Source organism: Triticum urartu, chromosome 5A (assembly GCF_056163025.1).
Source record: "Triticum urartu cultivar PI428250 chromosome 5A, HENAU_Tu73, whole genome shotgun sequence".
Classification (NCBI taxonomy): Eukaryota; Viridiplantae; Streptophyta; class Magnoliopsida; order Poales; family Poaceae; genus Triticum; species Triticum urartu.
Window position 1 is genome coordinate 8726720 of NC_141877.1, and position 22646 is coordinate 8749365.

The following is a 22646-nucleotide window of genomic DNA, read 5'->3' on the forward strand; positions in this document are numbered from 1 at the left end:
ACTAAAATATGAGGAAAACTACAACACCAAAGTCAGTTTTACTACAAACAGATCAGGGAGATACATATATAAAAAACATGTATACATTTCTTTCTTAATCAAAACAAATTATACACTTATGTATATGAAAAGAGAAACCAGATTTGTCAATATGATGTTGGACTGTCACTACATGCAAAACTGGGCTTTCTTCTCTCTAGTAATTTCTTCCTTAAAAGATGATAAATTAACTCATGTCTGCCAAAATACAAACATGTGGATCAATAGATAATTTCTTCCTGAAAAGATGTTAAACTCAGAACCTTTACTGGATGGTTGGTGCACGGGGCAGCACGACAGAACCGGGGAGTGCGCTGGGAGCGGACGGTCGATCTGGCTCTTCATTGAGTCGTGCTACAGTCCTCTCATCCAAATAAGTACATGTTCTTGCAGGACAAGAGATTTAATTGATAGCTAACAAGTACCCGATGCTTGCAATTAGCCTGATTTACGGGTCTGATTTTATTAAAACTGGTGGGTAGGTCCAGCTCCTCATATTGATGGCCATCAAGATGCGCTTTGTGCTGGCATATGGTCTCCTCCAGCCTCTCCAACCTCTGTATCACGACGCATCATTGTTCAGTTCACAGTAAACAATTTTGTTTAGGTTAGAACATATGCAACAGTGCAAAACATATGTTGGTGTGTGGCCATGCATGGCTAGAGTTACCGTACATACCTTTCATAATGTTCCTCTGTAGCTGAATGTTTGCCATGCTTCTTATATCCACCACCATGCCCATGTCCTCGTTCGGCCCAAGCAGGTCATTTTGCTAGGTTCAGAAGGAGTGAAAACAAGAGATGGCTTCAGTATTAGTCAAATAGGTTCAGAATTCACAAACTGCTTTCAGAAAAATATGCAGACCGACCATTGAAACTTGGCACATAGAAACTACAAAGAGAAGCTTCCTTGGCAAGTGCCCCGGAGCCCCTCATCTCTTCCATGATGTGGAGGCTCGCCCGCCATCTTCCTTGAAAACTGGAGGTCCGGCCACATCCGACACTCCTCGGCATGGCATCCTTCTGCTGGTGTGTGGCTTGAACCCACAAATTGTTACTACTTACCAAGTTACCCCCAATGCGAAACCTAACGTTAGTGTATATTACTTCTAATCATTTTTTATCACACCCTCATGCATCATTAGAACCAAAAGAACATCAGCTAAAAAATAGAATCAGTGAACATGTACTTGTGAAAGAGAAAAAAAGCAAGATGAAACCAATATACAGTTTTTGAAGCCTTCCCAAGCCAACCAAGGCCATGCTGACGTTGATTGTTCCGTCTGCATCGCCATGGAAGTCGCATAGCCATCCTGCATTGCTACCCAACCCAATGCCTGGAACACACACAGGCCATCGTCGTGATCCTCCCAGCAGCTGGCACGTGATCTCCACACCAACAATAACCTCCGTCGTCTCCACTCCACCACATCTTGCGCCTGGTCTCTCGCCAACCAAGTTAACTTACTGACAGTCTCATCCCCTTCCAAGCGAGGGCCAGCACGCCCTTGCAAGCATCCGCACTGGAGTGTCCGACCATCCTGCGTTTCATTGGATCGAGCCCCTGGCAACCACCAGTATCGTGACTTCAGGGAGAGATAGGAGACGATGGTGCGGCGCCGGATCAGGAAGAGATGGGAAACGGGGCGGCGGTGCCGGGAGAGCTCCATGAACGGGATATGAGTCCACCCTCGCCGCAGCCACCGTGGACTGCCCTCGGATACGCCAACCCCGGCGCCGGGGGTGGCCCCTCCCCGTCGCTGATGTCGCCGCCCAGCCGTCCGCCCCTAGCCCGGATTCCCGTCCTTGCACTCCTGAACATCCTCTCGATAACCGCACTGCTCCAGCATGGTCTCGAGCGTCCTCCGCCGTAGCTGCAGCTCCAGGGCCTCTGAGGCCGCCCTTCACATATTCGCCGACGACATGGAGGCCACAGGCTCCATCGAGAACCCTAGGCGCACGCGATGGATGGCGGCTGGCTGGCTTCAATTCGCGGCTGGGGAGGAAGAGGGACATAGGTTCGTAGGTTTCAGTCACGCTGGTTTTTCTTGCTTGTTTCTTTTGTGCGTGCAGAATCGTGGGGAATCCTCGGGGATTGTGCGATCGAGGTTTGGGAGTAGGAAGCGAAGATACCACCTACCAACTGAGTAGAGATCAGAAAAGGTAAGAATCAACGTGTTAGGAAAGTTAGGATTTGAATTGATTTCCATGAAAATGGGTTTTATTATTTGTAATGTGATATCAATACCTGCCCGTTTGTGACATGCCTACCAACTGAGTAGAGATTAGAAAAGGTAAGAATCAATGTGTTAGGAAATTAGGATTTGAATTGATTTCCATGAAAACGGGTTTTATTGTTTGTAACATGATATCAATACCTGCCCGTTTGTGACATGCATGGTTAGGAAAGTTTGCAATTGTTAAGAAAGTTTTTAATGGGAGAGTGAAAAAAATCACTGTGAGGATATAATAATGGAAGGTGAGACAAAAATAAACCAGACGAAAAAAACGACGAAAAAAAATCTACGAAGGTTAACCTACGAAAAAAAACCGGACGAAAGTGGTGGGACGAAAATTGACCGGTGGAGACTACCAACTGCTCCATTAGAAATAGAGATTCGATGTTTCTTTATTAATGAACTAGTCAATGTGTACTTGCAATGCATATTAATTAGGAAGTAAATCAATTGCATGAGGTTATTAAGTACAATATTATCTGTAGGATTAAATCAAGATAACAACGCTAAATGTGTTGAATACTCGTTACTGAAATAGTTTAGGTCGTTGAATTGACTTGGTTTGACGACCGAAGGTAGTTGAATCTATATATTTGATTTTTTTATGTCGGTATGGATATAGATATAGATAATTAGTGTTCAATTATTATTTGTCGGGTTAGATCGAGATTAGAGAGTTTCTTAAAGAAAAAAGATCGAGATTAGAGCAGGTCCTCTTCCAGGACTGACATGGTCGCCACATATGCGCGTCCTTAAAAAAAGACTTCTTCGATCAAAAAAGGGGAAAATAGGTGGAAAAAAGAGACGCGGACCCACACACTCGACGCGGACGCGAGTCCATCGATCCCCAAACCGTCTCCCGGCCTCCCCGGTGCAGAGGCGGCGGCGCACGAGGCGAGAAAGATGCCGAGGGCCGTCAGGATCCGCGGCGACGAGCCGGAGACGGAGCGGAGAGCGAAGAGGCGAAACGTGGCAGGGGAGGAGGAGGAGGAAGGGACAGCTCTCCGCTCCACGAGCCCTAGATCTCCCGGCGACCGCGTGGATCGGAGGAGGAGGAGGAGGAGGAAGGGAGCTGTTCGGACTTCCCACCCAGAGATGCTCTTCGCGGTCTTCGAGCCTGACAAAGATCAATCAGAAGGAAAACAAGGTGATTTTCCCTCCACGTTCCAACATCTTATCCTCCTCGTCACGATGCTTACTCGTTCGTTGTCTTCTGTAGATCGTGTGTACGATGTGGACGAGTCGGTGACGGAGGAATCCTCCGATCCACCCAGCCCTCCGATCTACGAACCCTACATCCCCGACGAGCTGGTTGATGATCCGGACATACTCGCTGCCTTCGACTACGCCAAGGCCAATTACGAAGCAGAAAAGTGTAAAATCCCCATCCTTTTCTCTTCTTCTCATCGCTAATTTCCGGCCTGATGTTAACTTAATTGTCTTCTTTTGGTAGCTCGTCGAGCTAACCTCTTCACTATGGATCACTACGGTTATGAAGCACCTTCTTGCTTGTTCGATGACCATCGCTTTCTACCTATTCGTGAACGGGCAACTGGTGCAGTACTTCTTGCTGCTAAATCCGTCGTTTTACTGTCATCATTTCTAGGTGTGTATGTAACATCATAATTGCTTCTAAATTAGTACTTCCTCTGTTGAGTTAGTACAAAGTTGAGACACTTATTTTGGGACGGAGGGAGTACTATATGCTAGTCGACCAAATGTGTGTGACTTTTGGTTGCTTTGCAGGGAGTCAGCCACTCAACAAGTGTTGTGGTTTGTGGTTTCAAAGGAACGACAGAAGCAAAACCGCCCATGTTTTGACGTCTGCGCATCTCATTCGTGAAAAGAATCCCTCCGTGAAGAACCATTGGAAATCGCAGTGGATAGGAAAATATCATCGTGGCGCTGAGGTGACCTTCTTAACAACATTCACTAGTTGGCGTGTAGGAGCCTTGCACTTCTATACAAGGAAAACTAATAATTCAGCAGTCTATTTATTTACCCGCACGGCTCACTATTGATTGTTTTCATTTGTTTGTTTGTTTGTTTGTTTGTTCTCTCTATGATTAAACTATTTGTAATGCATCTGTTGCTAAACCGTAGACTAGTTACAAAGTAAGTGTGTCATCATCTTCAACTTTCCCAAAAGAGAAACTGGACTAGTATTTATTTATACACTCTGTGTACTAACAAAAGATTTTATTCTGCTGCTTGACTTTCATGATAGTTGACTTCTAAAAAATATTTTCGTCAATATAAGATCTCTAAAAAATGTAGCATCATAACTTTTACCGCCGTTGTTTTAGGTCAATGTTCACTTCCTCGACAAAAGAGTTGTACCAGGCCAACTCGTCTATCTTCAGGAGCATTATGAACTTGCTCTTTATGAGGTTAAAGTGAATAAACCAGTTCAGCTGCCCACTTTTAATGACTGTGTGCGTTCTGGTAAAGATGTTTTTCGACTTGGAAGAGATGAAAATCTAGATCTGAAGATAACACATGGTATGGCAGCCTATGAGGTTCCATCTTGGTATGAAAGATGCCACTACATGTATTTTTGTCGTGATGCATCTAGTCGCAAACTGGTGCGTTATATCTCAAATTTATGTTTTTCTATTTCGATCTTGCTATCTTATTACTACAATCATAGTATTTTATTACTCTTACTATGCTATAGCTTGCTGATGATGGAGGACCGATCATTGACTTAGAAGGGAAGGTTGTGGGTTTAGTTAATAATCATATCAATGAGACATTCATACCTTCGTCCATATTGCATAAGTGCTTCGATTTTTGGAGAAGATTCAAGTATGTATTTTCCTCATTTTCTCATAATTCTTTGTTACTACTTTTTTGTGATATACTTCGTCCGTTCCAAAATAAGTCGTGATTTTAGTTCAAATTTGAACTAAAACCACGACACTTATTTTGGAATGAAGGAAGAAGTACTAATGTCTTGTAAGAGTAATCGTGTTATGATCTTTTTCTTAAATTTGTGTGATACTTATTTAGCCTTTGTTTTATTTCTTACAGTTGTATGCCTCGCCTTCATCTTGGAATGACGTTCACTTCAATCAAGCATTTAGATCCTATCTCTATTGAGAGAATGACTCGAGATCATTACATCGAGTCCGGTCTTATTGTTGAACAGGTATATATTGTGGTGCTTATTTTATTTTTTCTTTCACTTTTCTAATAGTTTCTTCTAAAACCATTTCTCATATGCATATTATGTTGTAATAATGCTAAAAATAGGTGTCTAAAGGATCGCATGCTGAGAAAATTGGAATTCGTGAGGGTGATGTTATTGAAAGCTTTAATGGAAAGTACATTTCTACTAACATCGAGGTATGTGTATTGTGTATTTATTGAATTTCACTTTTTTCTGCATCTAGGCTTAGTTACACTCTAATCCACCTTAGATTAATCTCCCGTGTCCTATAATCGGTAGCAAGTAATTTTGTATTCTTAATCAAATAATGACGTGCTCTTCAGAGTATCACCAAAGAACTAGAGGTCGGGGTAGACCGAATTTGACATGGGAGGAGTTCATAAAGAGAGATCTGAAGGATTGGAGTATCACCAAAGAACTAGCTATGGACAGGGGTGCGTGGAAGCTTGCTATCCATGTGCCCGGACCATGAGTTGGTCGTGAGATCTTATGGGTTTCACCTCTAACCTATCCCAACTTGTTTGGGACTAAAGGCTTTGTAATGACGTGCTCTTTAGAGCACCTTCTTGATTCTTGGTTGGATAGGTCAACTTTCTGCATGGATGGTTATTCTCATTAGTTGGATCAGGCCACACCCATTGGTCAACCTCAAAGTAACCTCATGGCGCTTGTCATCTTAGTATTGAGCTTTCCCGGACTAAATTCCACTACAAAGTGCAAGTAGCTTGCTGACCCAATGATGTTGAGGGATGTAGACAAGCCTTGGTCCAAGAAATACTTCTCACTGTCGTGGTTTGTTTGCACTCAAAACGCGTGCCCCAGAGATATGGGTGCCAATGGCGCACTAGATGGACGATGTGAATCAACTCTCGTCCTTATGCAGCGACTTTGACGTGGCACGAGGCTATAAGGCGGCTGAAGAAGGCTACAACTCGATCCGCCTTGGTGTAACACAAACCCCAAACTTAAGGTGTTGCGGTCAACGATGAATTGCTTTCAGAAATTCTTCATGTGTTGTACTGGTGTCATCGTGAGTGTTGCTTCAGTTTGTCAAAGTCAGTTGTCGCTTGAGCCGACGAACGATGCCCCTCTTTTTTTAAGAGCGCCATTAGGGGTTATAGCCCTGAAGTCGCAAATGAACTTGCGGTAGTAGCCCACCAGTCCAAGGAATACATGCAAGACGATAATGGTTCATGGTGCCGGTCAATCCCTCACACTCTGAACCTTGGCAGGATCCATAGCTGCCCCCCTTTGCTGAGATGATGTGGCTTAACATGCCATTGTTTCATCCCAAAAAATGCACTTGGGCCGTTTAAGCGCCATCTGATGCTACTACATCAACTGGAATACATCATGCACATGGCGTAGGTGGTCAACCCAAGATTTGCTACAAATCAAGATATATTAAGAAATACGGGGACAAATCTTTGTAAGAAGGGCCAAAGGACGACATTCATCAAGTCTTGAAATGTCAATGTAGCCTTTGTCAAGCCGAAAGGCATGGCTAGAAACTCAGCCTCCCATGGGTGCAGGATGCTGTCTTGCGGGTGTCATTGACGTGCATTATGATTTGGTGGTATCCCGAGCGCAAGTCGAACTTAGTGAAATAGCAAGCGACCTTGAGTCCGTTGAGAAACTCGTCCACCAATGGGATGGGGAACTTGTCCTTGGGGGCGTGCTTATTGAGGGCGTAGTAGTTGATGCAGAAACTCCATGAGTCATCTTACTTCCTGACCAAAAGGATTGGGACTAAAATTCATAATGGCTCCTTAGAATCAATTCCTGATCTAGCATATTGGGGCATTGCTGCTCAATCTCGTCCTTTTGAGGTGTGATAGCGATATGGACGGACCACCGACGACGGTACTGAAAACCGTTAGTAGTCCCAATAGGGCAGAGCGCGTGACCGGAAGTACTAGAAGGGATCGCACATGGGGGTACCTAAGGTTCGGACCCTTGTCTTGGAGATAATACCCTACTCCCGCTTTTGCTTTGATTGATGTGGGGAAAACGCCTCGTGTGAGGGAGTTACAATATGCATGGAGATGTTGCTATTGAGACTATGACTAGATGTCAGATGGCTCAAACTACCCCTAGGAGTCGCCTTATAAAGGGAGACGAGTCCTTAAGTTACACGGTTTGCTTACCAACCTAGAGCCCCAATCGGATGGATAGTCTCTGACTTGCATCAAAGGTTCGGATCTTCTGGAAACAAGGGGGGCGCTTAGTGAGAGCCCCATGGGGTGGGCACCACCATATCGTGCACCGTCGGGTATGAGCCATCGGTGTTGTACACCGTCAACCAGCATTGGAGCCACCCTTGTAAGGCACTATTAGGGAAAAGGCTAGCAGTAGCGCGGGTTTTAGATATATCAGTAGCGCGGGGACCGGCGCTACTAATAAGGCGCTACACCTAACACATACCAGTAGCGCGTGCTCACCAGCGCTACTGCTACACAAGTGTAGCAGCAGCGCGCTTCATGAAAGCTCGCTACTGCTAATAGCTCTAGTGCTCTTTGCCTGGACGCGCTACTGCTATCGTGGCATTGTTGCTAACTTTTCTCCACTCGCTACTGCTAATTTTAGTAGTTTTTGTTTTTTTCTGCATATTTGTTTTTTATTTGAACAGGCTTTATAGAAGAATCTTTAGCAGATACAAATGTCATCATGATACACATACCAATGGCTGCGAGACAACAAACGTAATCATAGCATAAACATACAAATAGTCTCATCATAATCATCATCCAACACAAAGTGGTATCTCGTCATCATCTCAAAAATAGCGATACATGCAAGTCTCGAATACTTGCAACTACAACGTCATCCATCTAAACAATGGTATATGCGAGAAGAGCTATCACTATGAGTGAGAACGGAACTATGCAGTACATGAGGCGACGGTTACGAGTCCTCTCTCGCGCTAGCGTGAACCTCAAGTAACTAGCTTCTCCTTCTTGTCTACATCCTCAACGACATAGCACCGCCATCTCGCCATCAAGAAACTAGGTACCTGTTAGAGATGCATGTTCATCAAGAGGATGTACAATCATATGCAACAAAATATATTAGAGCAACACGAAAAAGAAAGGGTTAATTAGCAACTAGATGCAACATACAGTACGCAAACTAATTAACTAGAGGTGCGTAGGTCGTCGTACCCAAACAAACAAAGCAGTGTTATGCAAGTTCGGCAGGGACCGTGGACATCGCAAAGTTTCATCGCTATAGAAAGTATACAAGTTCAACCGACACGTATCATCATCATCGGCATCGTAAATCACTAGAAGTTCCATCCTTCCATATCATCGAGGATGGACCCTAGCTTCTTGAACGGCGTGAGGTCTTGACGTTGCATGCCTATGCGAGTTCGGACGTCAGCTCGTGATATTGGGCCGTGGTGGAACATCCCCTTCTCATCGATGACTTCTTTCATGATGATCGCCGCAATGTCCCTTTGGATGCGAAAGAAGTCATCTCTAAGTTTATAATCCGCTTCTCCATGAGAGTCTAGCCACTTGTGGATATGTTCATCATTTCTGCTTGTCATGCGAAGCTTTTGGTGATCTGTGTTGAACTCAATCATGAGATGGAGGATGTAGAATCCATCCTTCTTGCTTGGTTTTGGGACATGGATGCAGCAGAAGTTAGTTTTATGCGCAAAACCCATCTTCTTGTTCCTTTGTTTCCTGATCTGCATGTGGCCACCTCTAATACTGAAGCCTTGAAGAGCATCATCTAGAATATTCATTATGTGGGTGTAGTCCTTCTCGTAGTCTCTGGAAGGGTCGAAATACATGGCGTGGGAGACTCGCTGGTAAAGAACGATAAGGACGGCGCGCCCGTTGCTGCGGGGAAGATACCTCAAATTATTCTTCATATGAGCAGAAGGAATGATTGAAATGTACGCAAGGGTTGTCCGGAACTGACTTACTTTTGATGATAAGGCAGGAGGACAATTTCCTGGTCCTTATTCTGTACCATGAAGTTTTGGAGGTAGTCCCTAGCAGTTTCACGCTCAAAGACACCGAGACTCAAGAAAGACTCGTGCATGTAGTATGGATCCGCCACACAGATTTGCGAGACTTCTTCTCTCTTCATGACGGAGCTCATATGTAGCGCAAAAAGGCGGACGATTATAAAATCGAGACGCCTTGTCAGAAACATCTAAAAAATATAGTCAAACTGCAGGAAGAACACCTCCGTGGGCTGTGTGTCGACGTAGCACTTCCCCTCAGGCACACGAGCCGCGTATGTCGGATATCCTGGATCCTTCGAGGCTACTAGGCTTTTCTCAGTCGACAACACAAGGTTGTGCAGTCCCTGAGATCCCCTGATAGTGCCTCCAGCGGTTTGACGGTAGCATCGGCTCGCCCGTGAGATGGAACATGGCCGCACCTTTCACGGGTACACGCTCTTCAGAATCCATCATCTGGCTGCTATGTGCTCTGACTTGTTTGGAGGCAGCTATCTTCCCCGATCTCTTCCTCTCCTTTTTCTTGGGCACACCTTCCAGACCCTTCCTTAACCCCTGCCCCAGTGTTCCCGGGCTAAGCACTGTACGGCCCTCGGCTAGTTGAGCCTGTGTTGAGGCGGCATCTTCAGGCATGTCCTGTGAGGATTTCATGAAGAGAGACTTTTTGCAATCCCTGCTACGACCTTCCTGCCTGGGTAGATCATCCATATCCTCATTAGCATGCTGATAGCCCAATTCGTCATATGGTTGACTCATCATATCTATGTCACAGTCATACGTGTTTGTATTGAGGAAACCCATTGGGTCGACCTCCGTCTCTTCATCCATTATATGTTCTACAGGACCGATTACATCAGCCAGTACTATTGCACCCCCTTCATCACGTCGTCCGCCGCTCTCACCCGACACTACAAGAGCTGGTAATTGCGTAGGCGGGGTGGTGGTCTCCGCACATGGTTGTTGATGTGTGGTTATTGGTGTGCTCTCGGCCGGCTCCAGACGAATAAGATTCTTCGGCCATAGCAGCACCCAACCCTTGCAGTTTCCAATCCGCGGCGGGGTCTCGTCGTCCTCTCCCACAGGATATACTGGAGGAGGCAAATGCTCGTGCCCTGATTTCACACTGGACAAGCTAACCCTGAAGTGCCCAACGGGGATCGGTTGGTTGTGGAACGTGGGTTGCAAGGGGTTCATTATCATCCCCTTTCCCACGTCCACCTTCTGGCCTTTGATCAAGTAGAGTATGGTGCATGGGGTTTCTTCAGCCTGCAAACACATATGTCTATGGCGTAAAACATCCGAAAGGCAACGAAAATGGAATATTCTATGTTGGTGCGACATGTAATTACCGTGATGGCATCGAGCTCAGCCAAAGACGAAGGCCCACCTAGCAGGCCAGAGACTGAGGACGGGCTGCTATGAGCGGGAGCGACTGCGAGAGGAGGCCCGGTTGCGTGAGCAAGTGATGGTGCGGTGGTGTTGTTGTTCACGGAGTTGCTCCCGACGAAACTGGGCAACGGGAAATCATGTACCGTCTTGTCTGGATTTTCCTTGGTCCAGTTGATGATAGCTGGAATCAAGTTAGTAGCGAAATCATTTCTGCAGGCAGTTACAGCTGCATTGACTGCTTGCAGTAACAACTCATTTTTCTCCTCAGCTGCTTTTTTGTCGACCGCAAGCTTCACCTTCTCGTCGATGTCCGCCTGACTAAACTTCTTTTTCTGCTTCTTGGCCTCCAGGCCCTCGTTGTAATACACCTTCCATGTGGCGCCGTCTCCAGCGTCGTGCACACGACCATATTGCGGCCGTTGGCCAAAGGGAGTCCCTTAAGTTCCTTCAAGGCTCGGTTGAGAGGGGTGTCCCACTTGGGCCTCATCGGAGAAGTAGGGCTTTCGGCTGCAAGCTGGTGTTGCTTCTCCTGCGAATCAACGCTCTCCACTGGCTTCCATCCTTGACGTGTCTTAGCTTCGGATCATCTCCATTGTCGGGCTTCTTCCTCTCCGTGTGCCAGCGCATTAGCTTTGCTTCCTTGGGATCTACTGTACGAAATACCGCTGGAGACGGGGAGTGATCGGTAAGTACCATACAACTTTCTAGGGACATTTCTTCCCGGCCTTCTTGTATCGAGAAGCATTGCACACCGGAAGGCTTGTTTTTTCCGCGTGCTCCTTCTGATAAATTATGCAATCATTGATGCATGCATGGTATCTAACATGCGGCGGATCAAGAGGGCACACAATCTTCTTGGCCTCATGAACACTACTAGCTAGGACATAGATTCCCCGCGGGAAGAACATCCTTTAGGTACTTGAGATGCTCATCGAGGCTAGTGTCGGTCCATTTGTTTTTAGCCTTCGTCTTCAGGAGTTGGAGCGTGAAACTCAAGCGGGTCACCTCAGGATTGCAACCATCATACAGTGGAGTGTTCGAGTCTACCACCAGTTGCTCCAGCTTAGCCTCCTCTCTAGAAGCAGCTCTCTCAGTACTCGTCTCCTTGCGAAGTAGTGCTTGAACATGAGGGTCCCACACGATTGAACTTAGTACTGACGAACTCTGCTGCGTGGAGTCCACGTTCTCTCCGCCGACATGTCCAGCCCCTTCTCCTCCGCCATGTCCGGCCCCTTCTCTGCCGCCATATCCGGCCTATTCTCCGCCGCCATTATCGATCATCTCTTCGTCTTGCCCACTGTCGTCATTGGCTGCCCCGTCGGCGTCCTCAACATCATCATCCTCATCTTTAATTATCCACCGAGTATAGCCATCCATGAAACCGGTCATGAGCAGGTGCGCTTCGACACGACCTTCGTCATAGGGGTCGAGCCAAACTATTCCTTTGCATCTTCGACATGGACATAAAACCTTTGTCAGGTTATTTTCTTTCATGGCCTGCACCGCCGACCGCAACCACCTATCCACCATTGTTCCACTGACCATCATGAACACCTGCACGGTAGTAATAAACAAATTGATTATAAAAATGCGTGCATGCATCAAAGTCATACAAAAATTCGGCATGACCTTCCCTAAAAATAGGACATATATAGATCTAGAGTTTGCCCGGAATTCGCCGAAACGGAAATAAATCGACATTTCGGCAAAACATAGGCAACTCAAAAGCATAATTCAGCGTCAACTCATGCCACACACACAATTTCCATCATATTTCCCAATTATCATATCACACACACACATACACATATTTCCATTTTGCAAAAGCATGAAAATTTAATCACCTCTAGCTACGAGATCGAGCACACGGTGTGGATGATGATGTAGGGAGATCAAAAGTGCACAAAGCTCTTCTTGACAAAGAAAGATCTAGTTAGGGGACAAATAGGTCACTTAACTAAATGCTACATCTACGTAGCTAGCTAATTTGGGAGGATACAACTTCAACTAGTGGAGGGGGAAGGAAAAAAAGAAAGGAGATGCACTAATGGAGGTGGTGTAGTTAGCTAGGAGTAATGAAGAGAGAGAAAGGTAGGTAGAAGAGGGAGAGTAATGGGGGGAGAAGTATTGAGGAAGATGAAGAGTGAGAGAGGGAGGATGTGGGAGGTAGGGGAAAGGGGGGAGAGGAGATGGGAGGGGGAGGTGGAAAAAGGTGGTGGGTGGTGCCTCTTAGCAGCAGCGCGGGAGCAAAAACGCGCTACTGCTATGATCGTAGCAGCAGCGCGCTTTCCTATCACGCGCTACTGCTAAACGGGCCAACCGTGTGGACAATTTCAAAATTAGCAGCAACGGCGTGACTAAAAAGCGCGCTACTACTATGGCATTAGCAGTAGCGCGCTTCTTGACGCCGCGCTGCTGGTAAAGTTAGGTCGTTGTGTACTGTCGGTGGATTTTTGTAGCAGCGCGGTTTAAACATCACACACTACTGCTAAATTTACATCAGTAGCGTGCTTTCCCTAACCACGCTGCTACAAATTAGCAGCATCGCCTCTTTTTGTGTCGCCCTACTGCTAAGATTCTGTGTATAAGGTTTTCCCTAGTAGTGAAGAGGTAATGGGGCTATCACATCACCATGCTAAAGGTAATGTGCGCGGCTTGATGAACATGCCCTCAAAATCCTCTAGCGAGGTTGTTAGGAGGTCCTGCCCCTCACAAACAAGGGAACGAACGCCCAGGGTCGCCTCCCTGTGCAACGTGACTGCATGGTCATGATGCCAAAAGGACATGTGAGCTTGGTGAGTCCCAACGAGCCCCTAGCCATTGCATGCCGAGCACCGTGTCGTAACTCTACAAAGGAAGGGTGTAGGAGTCGATGGTGAATGGTTGTGTGCCCACCAAGACTTCAAGGCTACAACAGATCCTATGACTGATGAGCTTGTTGCCATTGGCCACATGCTTGCGTGTTGGGAAAGCTCCATGTTGGTGCGCATGGTTGCCTGGTCTGATAGGAAATTGTGGGTGGAGCTAGAGTCAACAACAGCGATGAGGATGATTTCACGGATGACAACTGCCAACTACATCGTCGAGCTTTTGCGAATACCTGTGAGTGTGTGAAGGGAGACCTCTACATCCGCATCCTTCTCGATAGAGTCACCATCGCCCCTCTTAGGCACCCAGATAAAAAATTTCTTACAGTAGTGACAAGGTGTGAATTTGTTGGTCACCGTTGAAGCAAAGTTTGGCACGACGGTCGTTCATCTCTGTAGTCGTGAGGCGCTTGAAGGGCCTTCTACCTAGTGTGGCCCGCGTGATTCCTGAGGTTTCTATTTGTGCAGCCTTTGTAGGAGCAGTAAGGGCCGGGGTAGACGAGCGAGTTGGTTGAGAGGGTGGGTGTTCGGCAGTAGCTGATGGACCCTAGTCCTCGTCCTCTGTCTTGTCAGTCTCACATGCCTGGGCTTGGTGCATTGTGTCTCTTGTGTCGCCTTATAAAGGGAGAAGAGTCCTAGGGTCACAAACTCTCCCAGGTAGCATGCTTTTTCTTAGACTTACGGGTGCATTAAATTGTGAAGCCTCTACTGGTTCACGGTGAACACACCTACTATTAGATTTGCCTGCCATCACTTGTGTACGACCATGGTTCAATCATGAAGTACAAAAACTGGATTATAAGTAAATTCAACCATGATTCAAATTACTTATCATATCAAGATATCTCAAAATCTGGGACACCCATATGACCAGAATTGCAATTAGATGGCTTAGATTAGTGTTTCTGTAGGATCAATGAGAGGGCTTGAAAGGCGCCTCATAACATTATCATCCAACATATTAATTTCCCAACTTGTATTATTTCCTAAGTTCATTTATTGGGACTATATACTGCTTTTGTGTTAATCACTAAGATATACTAAAAATTGAGTTGACTGGATCTGAATGTTTCAGTAATCTTATTAACCTTGTAAGTAAATTGCACTGTATACAAATGAAAAAAAATATGAGCTGCACTTTACTATTTAAAATGAGCTACAACTTAAAAAATTATCAGTTTTACGTAGATAGATATGAATGAAAAGTTTGGATCTTACAATACAATACGTAAGGTGAAATATTAGACCATAATGTCTCTGGCTAAAACAAAACTAAAAGCTATATGTATCCTAAACTGAACCTTTACATTCACGAATTTGCAAGGCCATCAACTTTGAATTCGTAACTTTCATAAAAACACAGATTTTCCTAATTGAAGTCAGCTGAAGCTAATAACCTTCTCAACCATCTGAAAGAATTGTTTCATTTGTCCCATCCAGTTGAAAGAGGGGTGATACAATCGATCACTAACAGGTGAACAAATAAGGAGAATAGGTTGAGGCGATAAAAACTACAATGCAAATAAAAATTAGCATACCAAATCTATCAGTAACAAAATGGAGCGGCAATATAAGAAGAGTCAATCACATAAAAATGTCGGTCAGTTAAATAAAAATGCTGCGAAGTGAGAAACATTACTGCTAAAAAAATTGGAAGACGCATGCAAAGATCAGCTTGAGTGGTACTTCAAGGAAAACAATAAATAGTTACACTCATGAATTCGTGATGCGGGACTCCAAATGAGAATGAAAGCAAACAACAAAATAAGTTAACGCTCTGAAAACATAGGTGAAGGTTGGCACTGTAGTAGATAAATGTTTCTAGATTAATAAGTGGAATAAATCATTTCATCAACCGTTGAACAAAGGGGTCGTTATGTGCATAACTTTCATGTAGCTAATGGCGAATAAGATGGCAGGCGAACAACCATCTGAAAAAAATATCCACACATTATTCTTACCATATTTTTAATAACAATTTATTGATGTCAGAAGCCACAGGTATCTATACATTTCTCTGGCAGTTGGAAGAGAAACTGAGATCCACCAAGAGAGATATCATCCATACCTGTGAAAATCAGCAAATATGACCATCATGTACAATAATCGTGGGCTTTTTTTTAGAGAAAAAGGGCTTTCGGCCCCGGCTCCATTTTGTATTACCAAAATGAAACCACAACATTCAGACATCCTGTTACAAGCACGCGGGGGGGATCCAGCAACACACGCTGCCCCAGCAAGATAGAAGTTCTAGCCTCCACAGTAAAGTGCCAAAGAACAGCTATCAGCGATAGAGACTAAGCTCCAGCAAAACATAAAAGAACAAACATCTCGAAGGGAGAGGGAGAAAACTACAAAAGCGCTCGCCTAGATCTTATGCATTGCCGCAATCGAACAGCAACTCCGAGCACTTCAGGAGTCCTAGCCAGGGTCTGGCCACATCAGGAGGCGGGGTGCACGCGCTTCCTGCTCCATCTTTCTCACCAAGTACATCCCTCTTTCTTTTGCACCGCCTGAGCATCGGACCATCCAGCTGCTTAATATAGCAGCAGTTTTCCTCCTCAACACCTGCATCCCAAGCCAGGGAACATGTTTGAAGCAAATGTCATTGCGATGATTCCACAGAGCCCAAAGGGCAGCAGAGTGTAACATGCAGTCTGCTGAGAGATTTTTGTGATTAAACCACCAAGCTAGCATGTTCTCAATGGACATACCAACTTGTTTTTTAGATATGTCAAAAATCCCTCTCCATAGCTCTATCGCAACAACGCAGCCAAAAAATAAATGATCAATAGATTCAGATTCTCCACAAAAAAGGCAGGTAGCGTCATCTACATGCTGTCTTTTTTGCAGATTGTCTCTTGTTAAAAGTTTGTTTTTGGCCACGAGCCAGAGAAATATCTGGACCCTAAGGGGAATGTTAATTTTCCAAATAATTGTAAGGTTGGCCGGATCAATTCCCCTAAAGTTGATAAAGTTGTAAAAAGATTTGACAGTAAAGACACCTTTGGCTTCAAAATTCCAGCGCACGGTGTCTTCAACGTCATTTAATTTTACATTAGCCACTCGGCTGAACAAATCGTCCCACTCTGCTAGAAGCTTATGGGTGAAACACCTTCTAAAAGTAATTTTTAGATTGGTGCCATCCCAGACCTCACTAATAGAAACATTGTGGTCGTTGGCAATAGAGTATAGCTCCCAATATTGGGTAGCTAAGGTAGTATGTCCCAGCCACTGGTCTTCCCAAAATCTAATATTCTTGCCATTCCCCACTATCCAGGAATATCCTACATTGGCAGCTTTAGCAGCCCGTAGTATTCCTTTCCAAAATGGGGAGGCACCATTTTCCGGGCAAGTAAAAATATTAGGGCTGTGAGTCTTATACTTGGCATCAATAATTTGTTTCCAAATTTTGCCCTCATCCAGGAAATATCTCCTGATCCAAGAGGCTAAAAGACATAAATTCATATCAGCAATATTAGGAATACCCATACCCCCATGCTGCTTTTGTAAGGTTACATTACCCCAGGCAGCAAGATGATATTTAAAATGACCCTCATAATCGTCCCAAAAGCAGTGAGCTAGTTGAGAATTAATCAGATTGATGGCCCATTTTCAGAATTTAATAATCCCCATAAGATAACTAGGGATAGTGGATAAGCAAGTTTTCACTAATGTGAGTCTTGCCCGAAGGCAGAAGTCTCCCCCTCCATCCAGCCCCTCTCTTGATAATCTTATCAACAGTAGGTTGAAGCTCACTTTTCTTAAGCTTCCTGTGATGAAGAGGAGCACCTAAATATTTAATAGGGAACTCACTCAATTTGCAACCAAGTATTTGTGCAAGGATATTGGCATCATCCTCATTGATATTAATGGGAACCAGGTCACATTTATGAAAATTAATCCGCATGCCAGATAGATGTTCAAAGCAGGAAAGTAACCACTTAAGGTTTTTCGCATGGGATTTATTATTGCTGAGGAAAAGTAATGTGTCATCCGCATATTGCATACTAATGATGCCAGCAGGATTGGAACTAGGGAAGAGGCCTTCCAGGATATTATTTCTGGAGGCTTTAATAAGAATTTTTGTAAAAACATCAGCTACTAGGTTGAAAAGCAAAGGGGAATAGGGGTCCCCTTGCCTCACTCCTTTGCCCGCAATAAAAAAATCACTATTCCTATTATTGATAGTGACCCCAACAGAACCTTCGTATAAGAGAGATTTAACTTTCCTCATCCAGTTAGTACTAAACCCTCTCTTATACATCATGTCTATCAGGAACTCTCTGTTAATCATGTCGTAAGCTTTCTCATAGTCTAGTTTAAACACAAAACCAGTCTGCTTGCTAGAGTGAACAGAATGAATAATTTCATGGGCTGCAATAATGCTCTCAGCTATATACCTGCCTTTTATAAAGGCTGTCTGATTCACAGAAATTAAATCTTTGCAAATGTGTCCAAATTTATTCGCGGCACACTTGGCAAAGATCTTGAAACTACAATTAATCATAGCAAGAGGCCTAAATTTCTCCATCTTAGTGGCATCAGCCTCTTTAGGTACTAGAGTAAGTAAAGAGAAATTGAGCCTATATAGGTCTAGCTCACCTTTCTCCCAATCATCAAATAAAGCAAATAGATCACCTTTAATAAGGTCCCAAAATTGTTGATAAAATAAAAAAGGAAAGCCATCTGGCCCAGGAGCTCCTTCAGCATATGAGCCAAAGACAACATCCTTTATCTCCTTTTCTGAGAAGGGGGTATCCAAAATGCAATTATGTGCATCAGTCACCCTCTCTCCATCTTCCCAAAAATCATTTTTCAGGTTAATGTTGATTTTATCTTGGTAGCCAAAAAGAGTTTTGTAGAAGTTCACAGCATAATCGTGGGCTTCTATGTCAGTAAAATAATTCTGAATTTTGAAAACAGCAAATATGACCATCAGCAAATAGGATCACCGCAGCAATCTTCTTTGTTGATTCTGAATTTTGAATTGTAACTAAAGAATACACAACATGTAGAATGGGGAGGTTCCGGTTGGTGAATATAAATGTTCAAATTGCACTATTTTCCACATGGTCATCTGGCGACCTTTTTTACAGCTCCATGTAGGGAACCTGGTCGTAACTCGTAAGCAGGCACAGATTGATACTACATGTACTCTTCTCTAAAACAAACCCTACAACTTCAAGCATGAGAAATTAGGATGTACGTATGCAAAAAGAAAAAGAAAAAGAGTTCTTGTCAGTGGGTTGCTTTATGATCTGAATTTCTAATCAAACAAAAGTTCATTGCAGTTTCTACAGAGATTTGTTTTTACCATTAACCGGTATGTGCCAAATGGAAAGCTCTAGCACATATTACGATTCCGAGTCGTTACAGAAGTGCCAGAAAATCATAGCTATAAGAAAAAAGTGCATTGCCTATACATATACTGAATTGTGAATAAATTATTGTCTTATTTAATATTTACACGTAAATGCAGATGTTATATTTTTGGCTAGTGTAATAGATTTCTTGCACAATTAATGTCATACCCAAAAGGAAGTTAACAAAATATCTAATACTACAAAAGTTTTGACTGATGTGAGCAATTATTCTTTACAGAAACTGTGACTATTACCTTCTAGGTACAAAAGTAGGAGATGTATCATTAGGTTGAAAAGAATAAACTTACCTATATAACCAGCCATTGACACTACCAGATACAAAAAATGCTCACCAAAGAAAACAGAAGTGAGGATATTCTAAATTGCATTTAACGCAAACCAACTGGCATACTGTTTAGAAGGGAGTGAAAAGATGTGTTTTAGGTACCCAGAGTTGATGTTCAAAAAAAAATCAGGTTATTAGATAATTTTATCCATATCTTAGGTACTAATCCTTTATATATCTTTGAGTCCAGGATATATTAGCATGCAAGAGAAAGAAACCTGAGCTTCTAAAATGCTAAATGAGGATTGCTCCTTCAGATCATTACATTTGTCAGCAGAAAAAGTTGGAAGAACAAATACCAAATGGATAATCCATGAGATTCTCCAAGTAAATATGCGACAACATTACACCTTATGACAATACACTTGTATTAAATAATCAATAACAAGAACTCAAGCTCACCAAAATAAGTAAAAATATACTGCTCCTGCAGTGAACACAGATGGAATACCTGATTAATTATCATGGCTGGTGTAGAACCTATGCACCGAAGTCTACTCTTGTAGTTCAATTGCCGAAAGAGGCAAAATTACAACACTATTTTATTAAAGGAGAATATGTTAAAATTATTATCACAACCAGAAAATATAATAGGACAGTGGAAAGATAGAAAATGCATGTACTGTGAGAAGACACTCACAGAAGCTAAGATAGGAGTGACACTGAGCTGTCAAATATTGACATTCTTTTTATTCAGCATTTCATGCTATGCTTTCTAGGTTCGTGGTACAGTTATATGAAGAAAGTTCCTTGCTTAATCAAGGGACCATACATTCTCATGTTGTGCATGTTCTCACCAACCTGAAAGCAATCAAGCATCATGTGCGCAGAGCTCGCTGCTCCCCTTGTCACCTTCACTGTCACCTTGCCAACAGGGTTGTTCTCCTTGTTCCGTGGATTGTATGCAAGAGCAGGAGCCTATCTACATTTGAGGCACGTGTTCTTTCCAACCATCAGCTACCTCTGATGCTCAGACCTCACCTTGAGCACCGGCTGTCATAATTCTCCGTAGGCTGCGTGCTGCTCCCTTGAGTTCTTGGTGTGCTTCAGTTTATTAGAGATTGAAAAGTAGATCTGCTCCCTTGTGTTTTCTGTTGCGTGCTGTCTGTTGTAGTGTCGTGTAGCTGTGCCTCCTATAACCCCAAACTCTGTTATCTTTGCATAATAAAGTTTCAGCTGGGGCAGAGCCGCACCCTTGATCTGCTCGAAAAAGAGGCATAATTAATTTTATTTCCATCTACTGAAACGTATTCCTGGGAACCATAGAACGCACATGAAGCATGAAATTCTCACGATCCAAACTGGCATCCAACAATTCGATCCAATCATCAATAAATCCTCAAATATGGAGTATGTTCTTTCAAAGGAAGTATATAATATTTGTTCATTTGATATTACAGAGTTTGTAATATGGATCATGGAGTATGCTAGTTTAGTGGAGGTGCTTTTGATATGAAATATCTTTAGAGTTGTAGACATTATATATTTCAAAAATCACACAACAAGGATCTTTATGAAATATCTTTAGAGTTGTAGCCATCTTGTATTTAAAAAATCACAGAACACGAAAGAATCTCGTGTGAGGGAGAGGGAGAGGTGCGAGGGTCAGTACACTTGGTTGTAGGGTATATTCTCTATATTTTTAATGTGACACTCGACTTTTGCAATTTCGCCAGTTGGAGCAGATGTTGATAGACATATGCTGGGAACATTTTGATCAAGGAAAAGATTTATATGCTGAAAAAGATGTTTCGGTAAGTTATTTCTATATTGTAACTATGAATAACTTAATTCATGCCGACCATAGCACTACGAAAAAGATGTTTCGGTATGTTAATTCTATGGATTACTTTATAGGTGAAAATATTTGATGCCATCAAACATCGCCGGAGAACTAGAAACTTGACTGTAATTGTATCGGATCTTGGAGAAGACATTGTGAAAGGTAAACATGTCTCTATTATAAGTCATATTTCACAGGAGCCAAAGATACATCTACTCTAATTGTGATGTTTTTATTTGTTGTAGGCACTTACCCTATCATGGGTAAAGAAGCCATGCCAGTCTCTTATGATTCTTGAGCTTGGCCTGAGAGAGGTAAACATCTTCCTTTTTAACATAGTTTAGATTCAACATGTTTGAACTCAAATTCTAAGGTTGTAGAGGAGATTGTTCTGTGCGGTAAACAACTTCATGAAGAAATCATTTGTTATTTCTCTTATCTCATTCTGTTTGCATTGGAAAAACACACACTATTTTGATCAATCTTTAGCTGGCAATTTAACCACTGATCGCTAGCGAAGCATGCTCTTCAAAGTTGTGTCTAACCGAACCTTGATGCTTTTTTTTGTTTGTGTAGGTGCTTGCCTGCTGCTGGCCTTCATGGACGAGTCATTGGAAAAAAAACTTTGCCTGCCAATTGCAAATTCAAGTTCGACATAATCTTTGTGTGTCTGTGTTCCCAGACAAAAACTTCAAATTGTGCATGCCTTTGGAACGGTAGAAGCAGCTTAGTTTAGAGCATAACCTGCATGCTAGAGCAGGTTAGAACCTGTATATTACTGGCTACTACTTATTTTGAGTCTTGTGAAACTCACATCCTATCCTTATGCAAGTGAAGCTGCCGTGGATGATGAATTGAACCCGGTAATTATGCTAGTGTAATGTTTAGACTGCAGAAGCAGAATAGCTTAGGGATTACTGGCTACTACTCAGTAATTGTTTTCAGTTCGGTGAGACTCACATCCTGTCTCTACACTGTGGATGATGAATTGAAGCTGGAAGTTGGTAACAATGCTATAGCGAAATGTTTGCTACATTGCGAATCCATTCCCGTTGTGTGTATGTGCACCCTTGCTGTGCAGGGTAAAACAGAGCAAGAGTCTCTAATTTCACCAAGCTCCCTAATTCTGGAACCCTCTCATTTAACCGAGGTCTTCAATTTGAGATTGCGTGCACAATTTCAACTGCGGCGAATGATTACCGAGGAGGGACCTCAGCAGCCTGCAGGCAACCATGTAAGAGGACCTGCGCTTGCACCCACCAGGACCTTTACTCCTCCTACACTAGTCCACGGTTGACGGATATGACATATTCGCCAAAACATGTACCCCTAAAGTTAGTATAAAGTTGGGTTATCTATTTTGAAACAGAGGGGTACCATTGTAAATGGTTGGGCCATTGGGAGAGAAGACATGATTTCATGCCGGAGAGGTTTTCCTACCACAAGGTCAATATTTTAAGTACTTGCCATT

The 22646-nt window shown here is 43.5% G+C and overlaps 1 protein-coding gene across 1 annotated transcript; it reads left to right on the top strand.

The window, feature by feature from the left end:
* Positions 1-3057: 3057 nt before the first annotated feature.
* Positions 3058-22208, top strand: LOC125506858 (uncharacterized). Its single transcript, XM_048671560.2, has 12 exons — positions 3058-3423; positions 3496-3651; positions 3730-3882; positions 4023-4186; positions 4583-4861; positions 4954-5084; positions 5310-5427; positions 5532-5624; positions 21069-21146; positions 21250-21337; positions 21421-21489; positions 21752-22208. The coding sequence occupies exons 1-11, from the start codon at positions 3180-3182 to the stop codon at positions 21471-21473; spliced, it is 1557 nt and encodes a 518-aa protein (XP_048527517.2). The 5' UTR covers positions 3058-3179; the 3' UTR covers positions 21474-21489; positions 21752-22208.
* Positions 22209-22646: the final 438 nt, after the last annotated feature.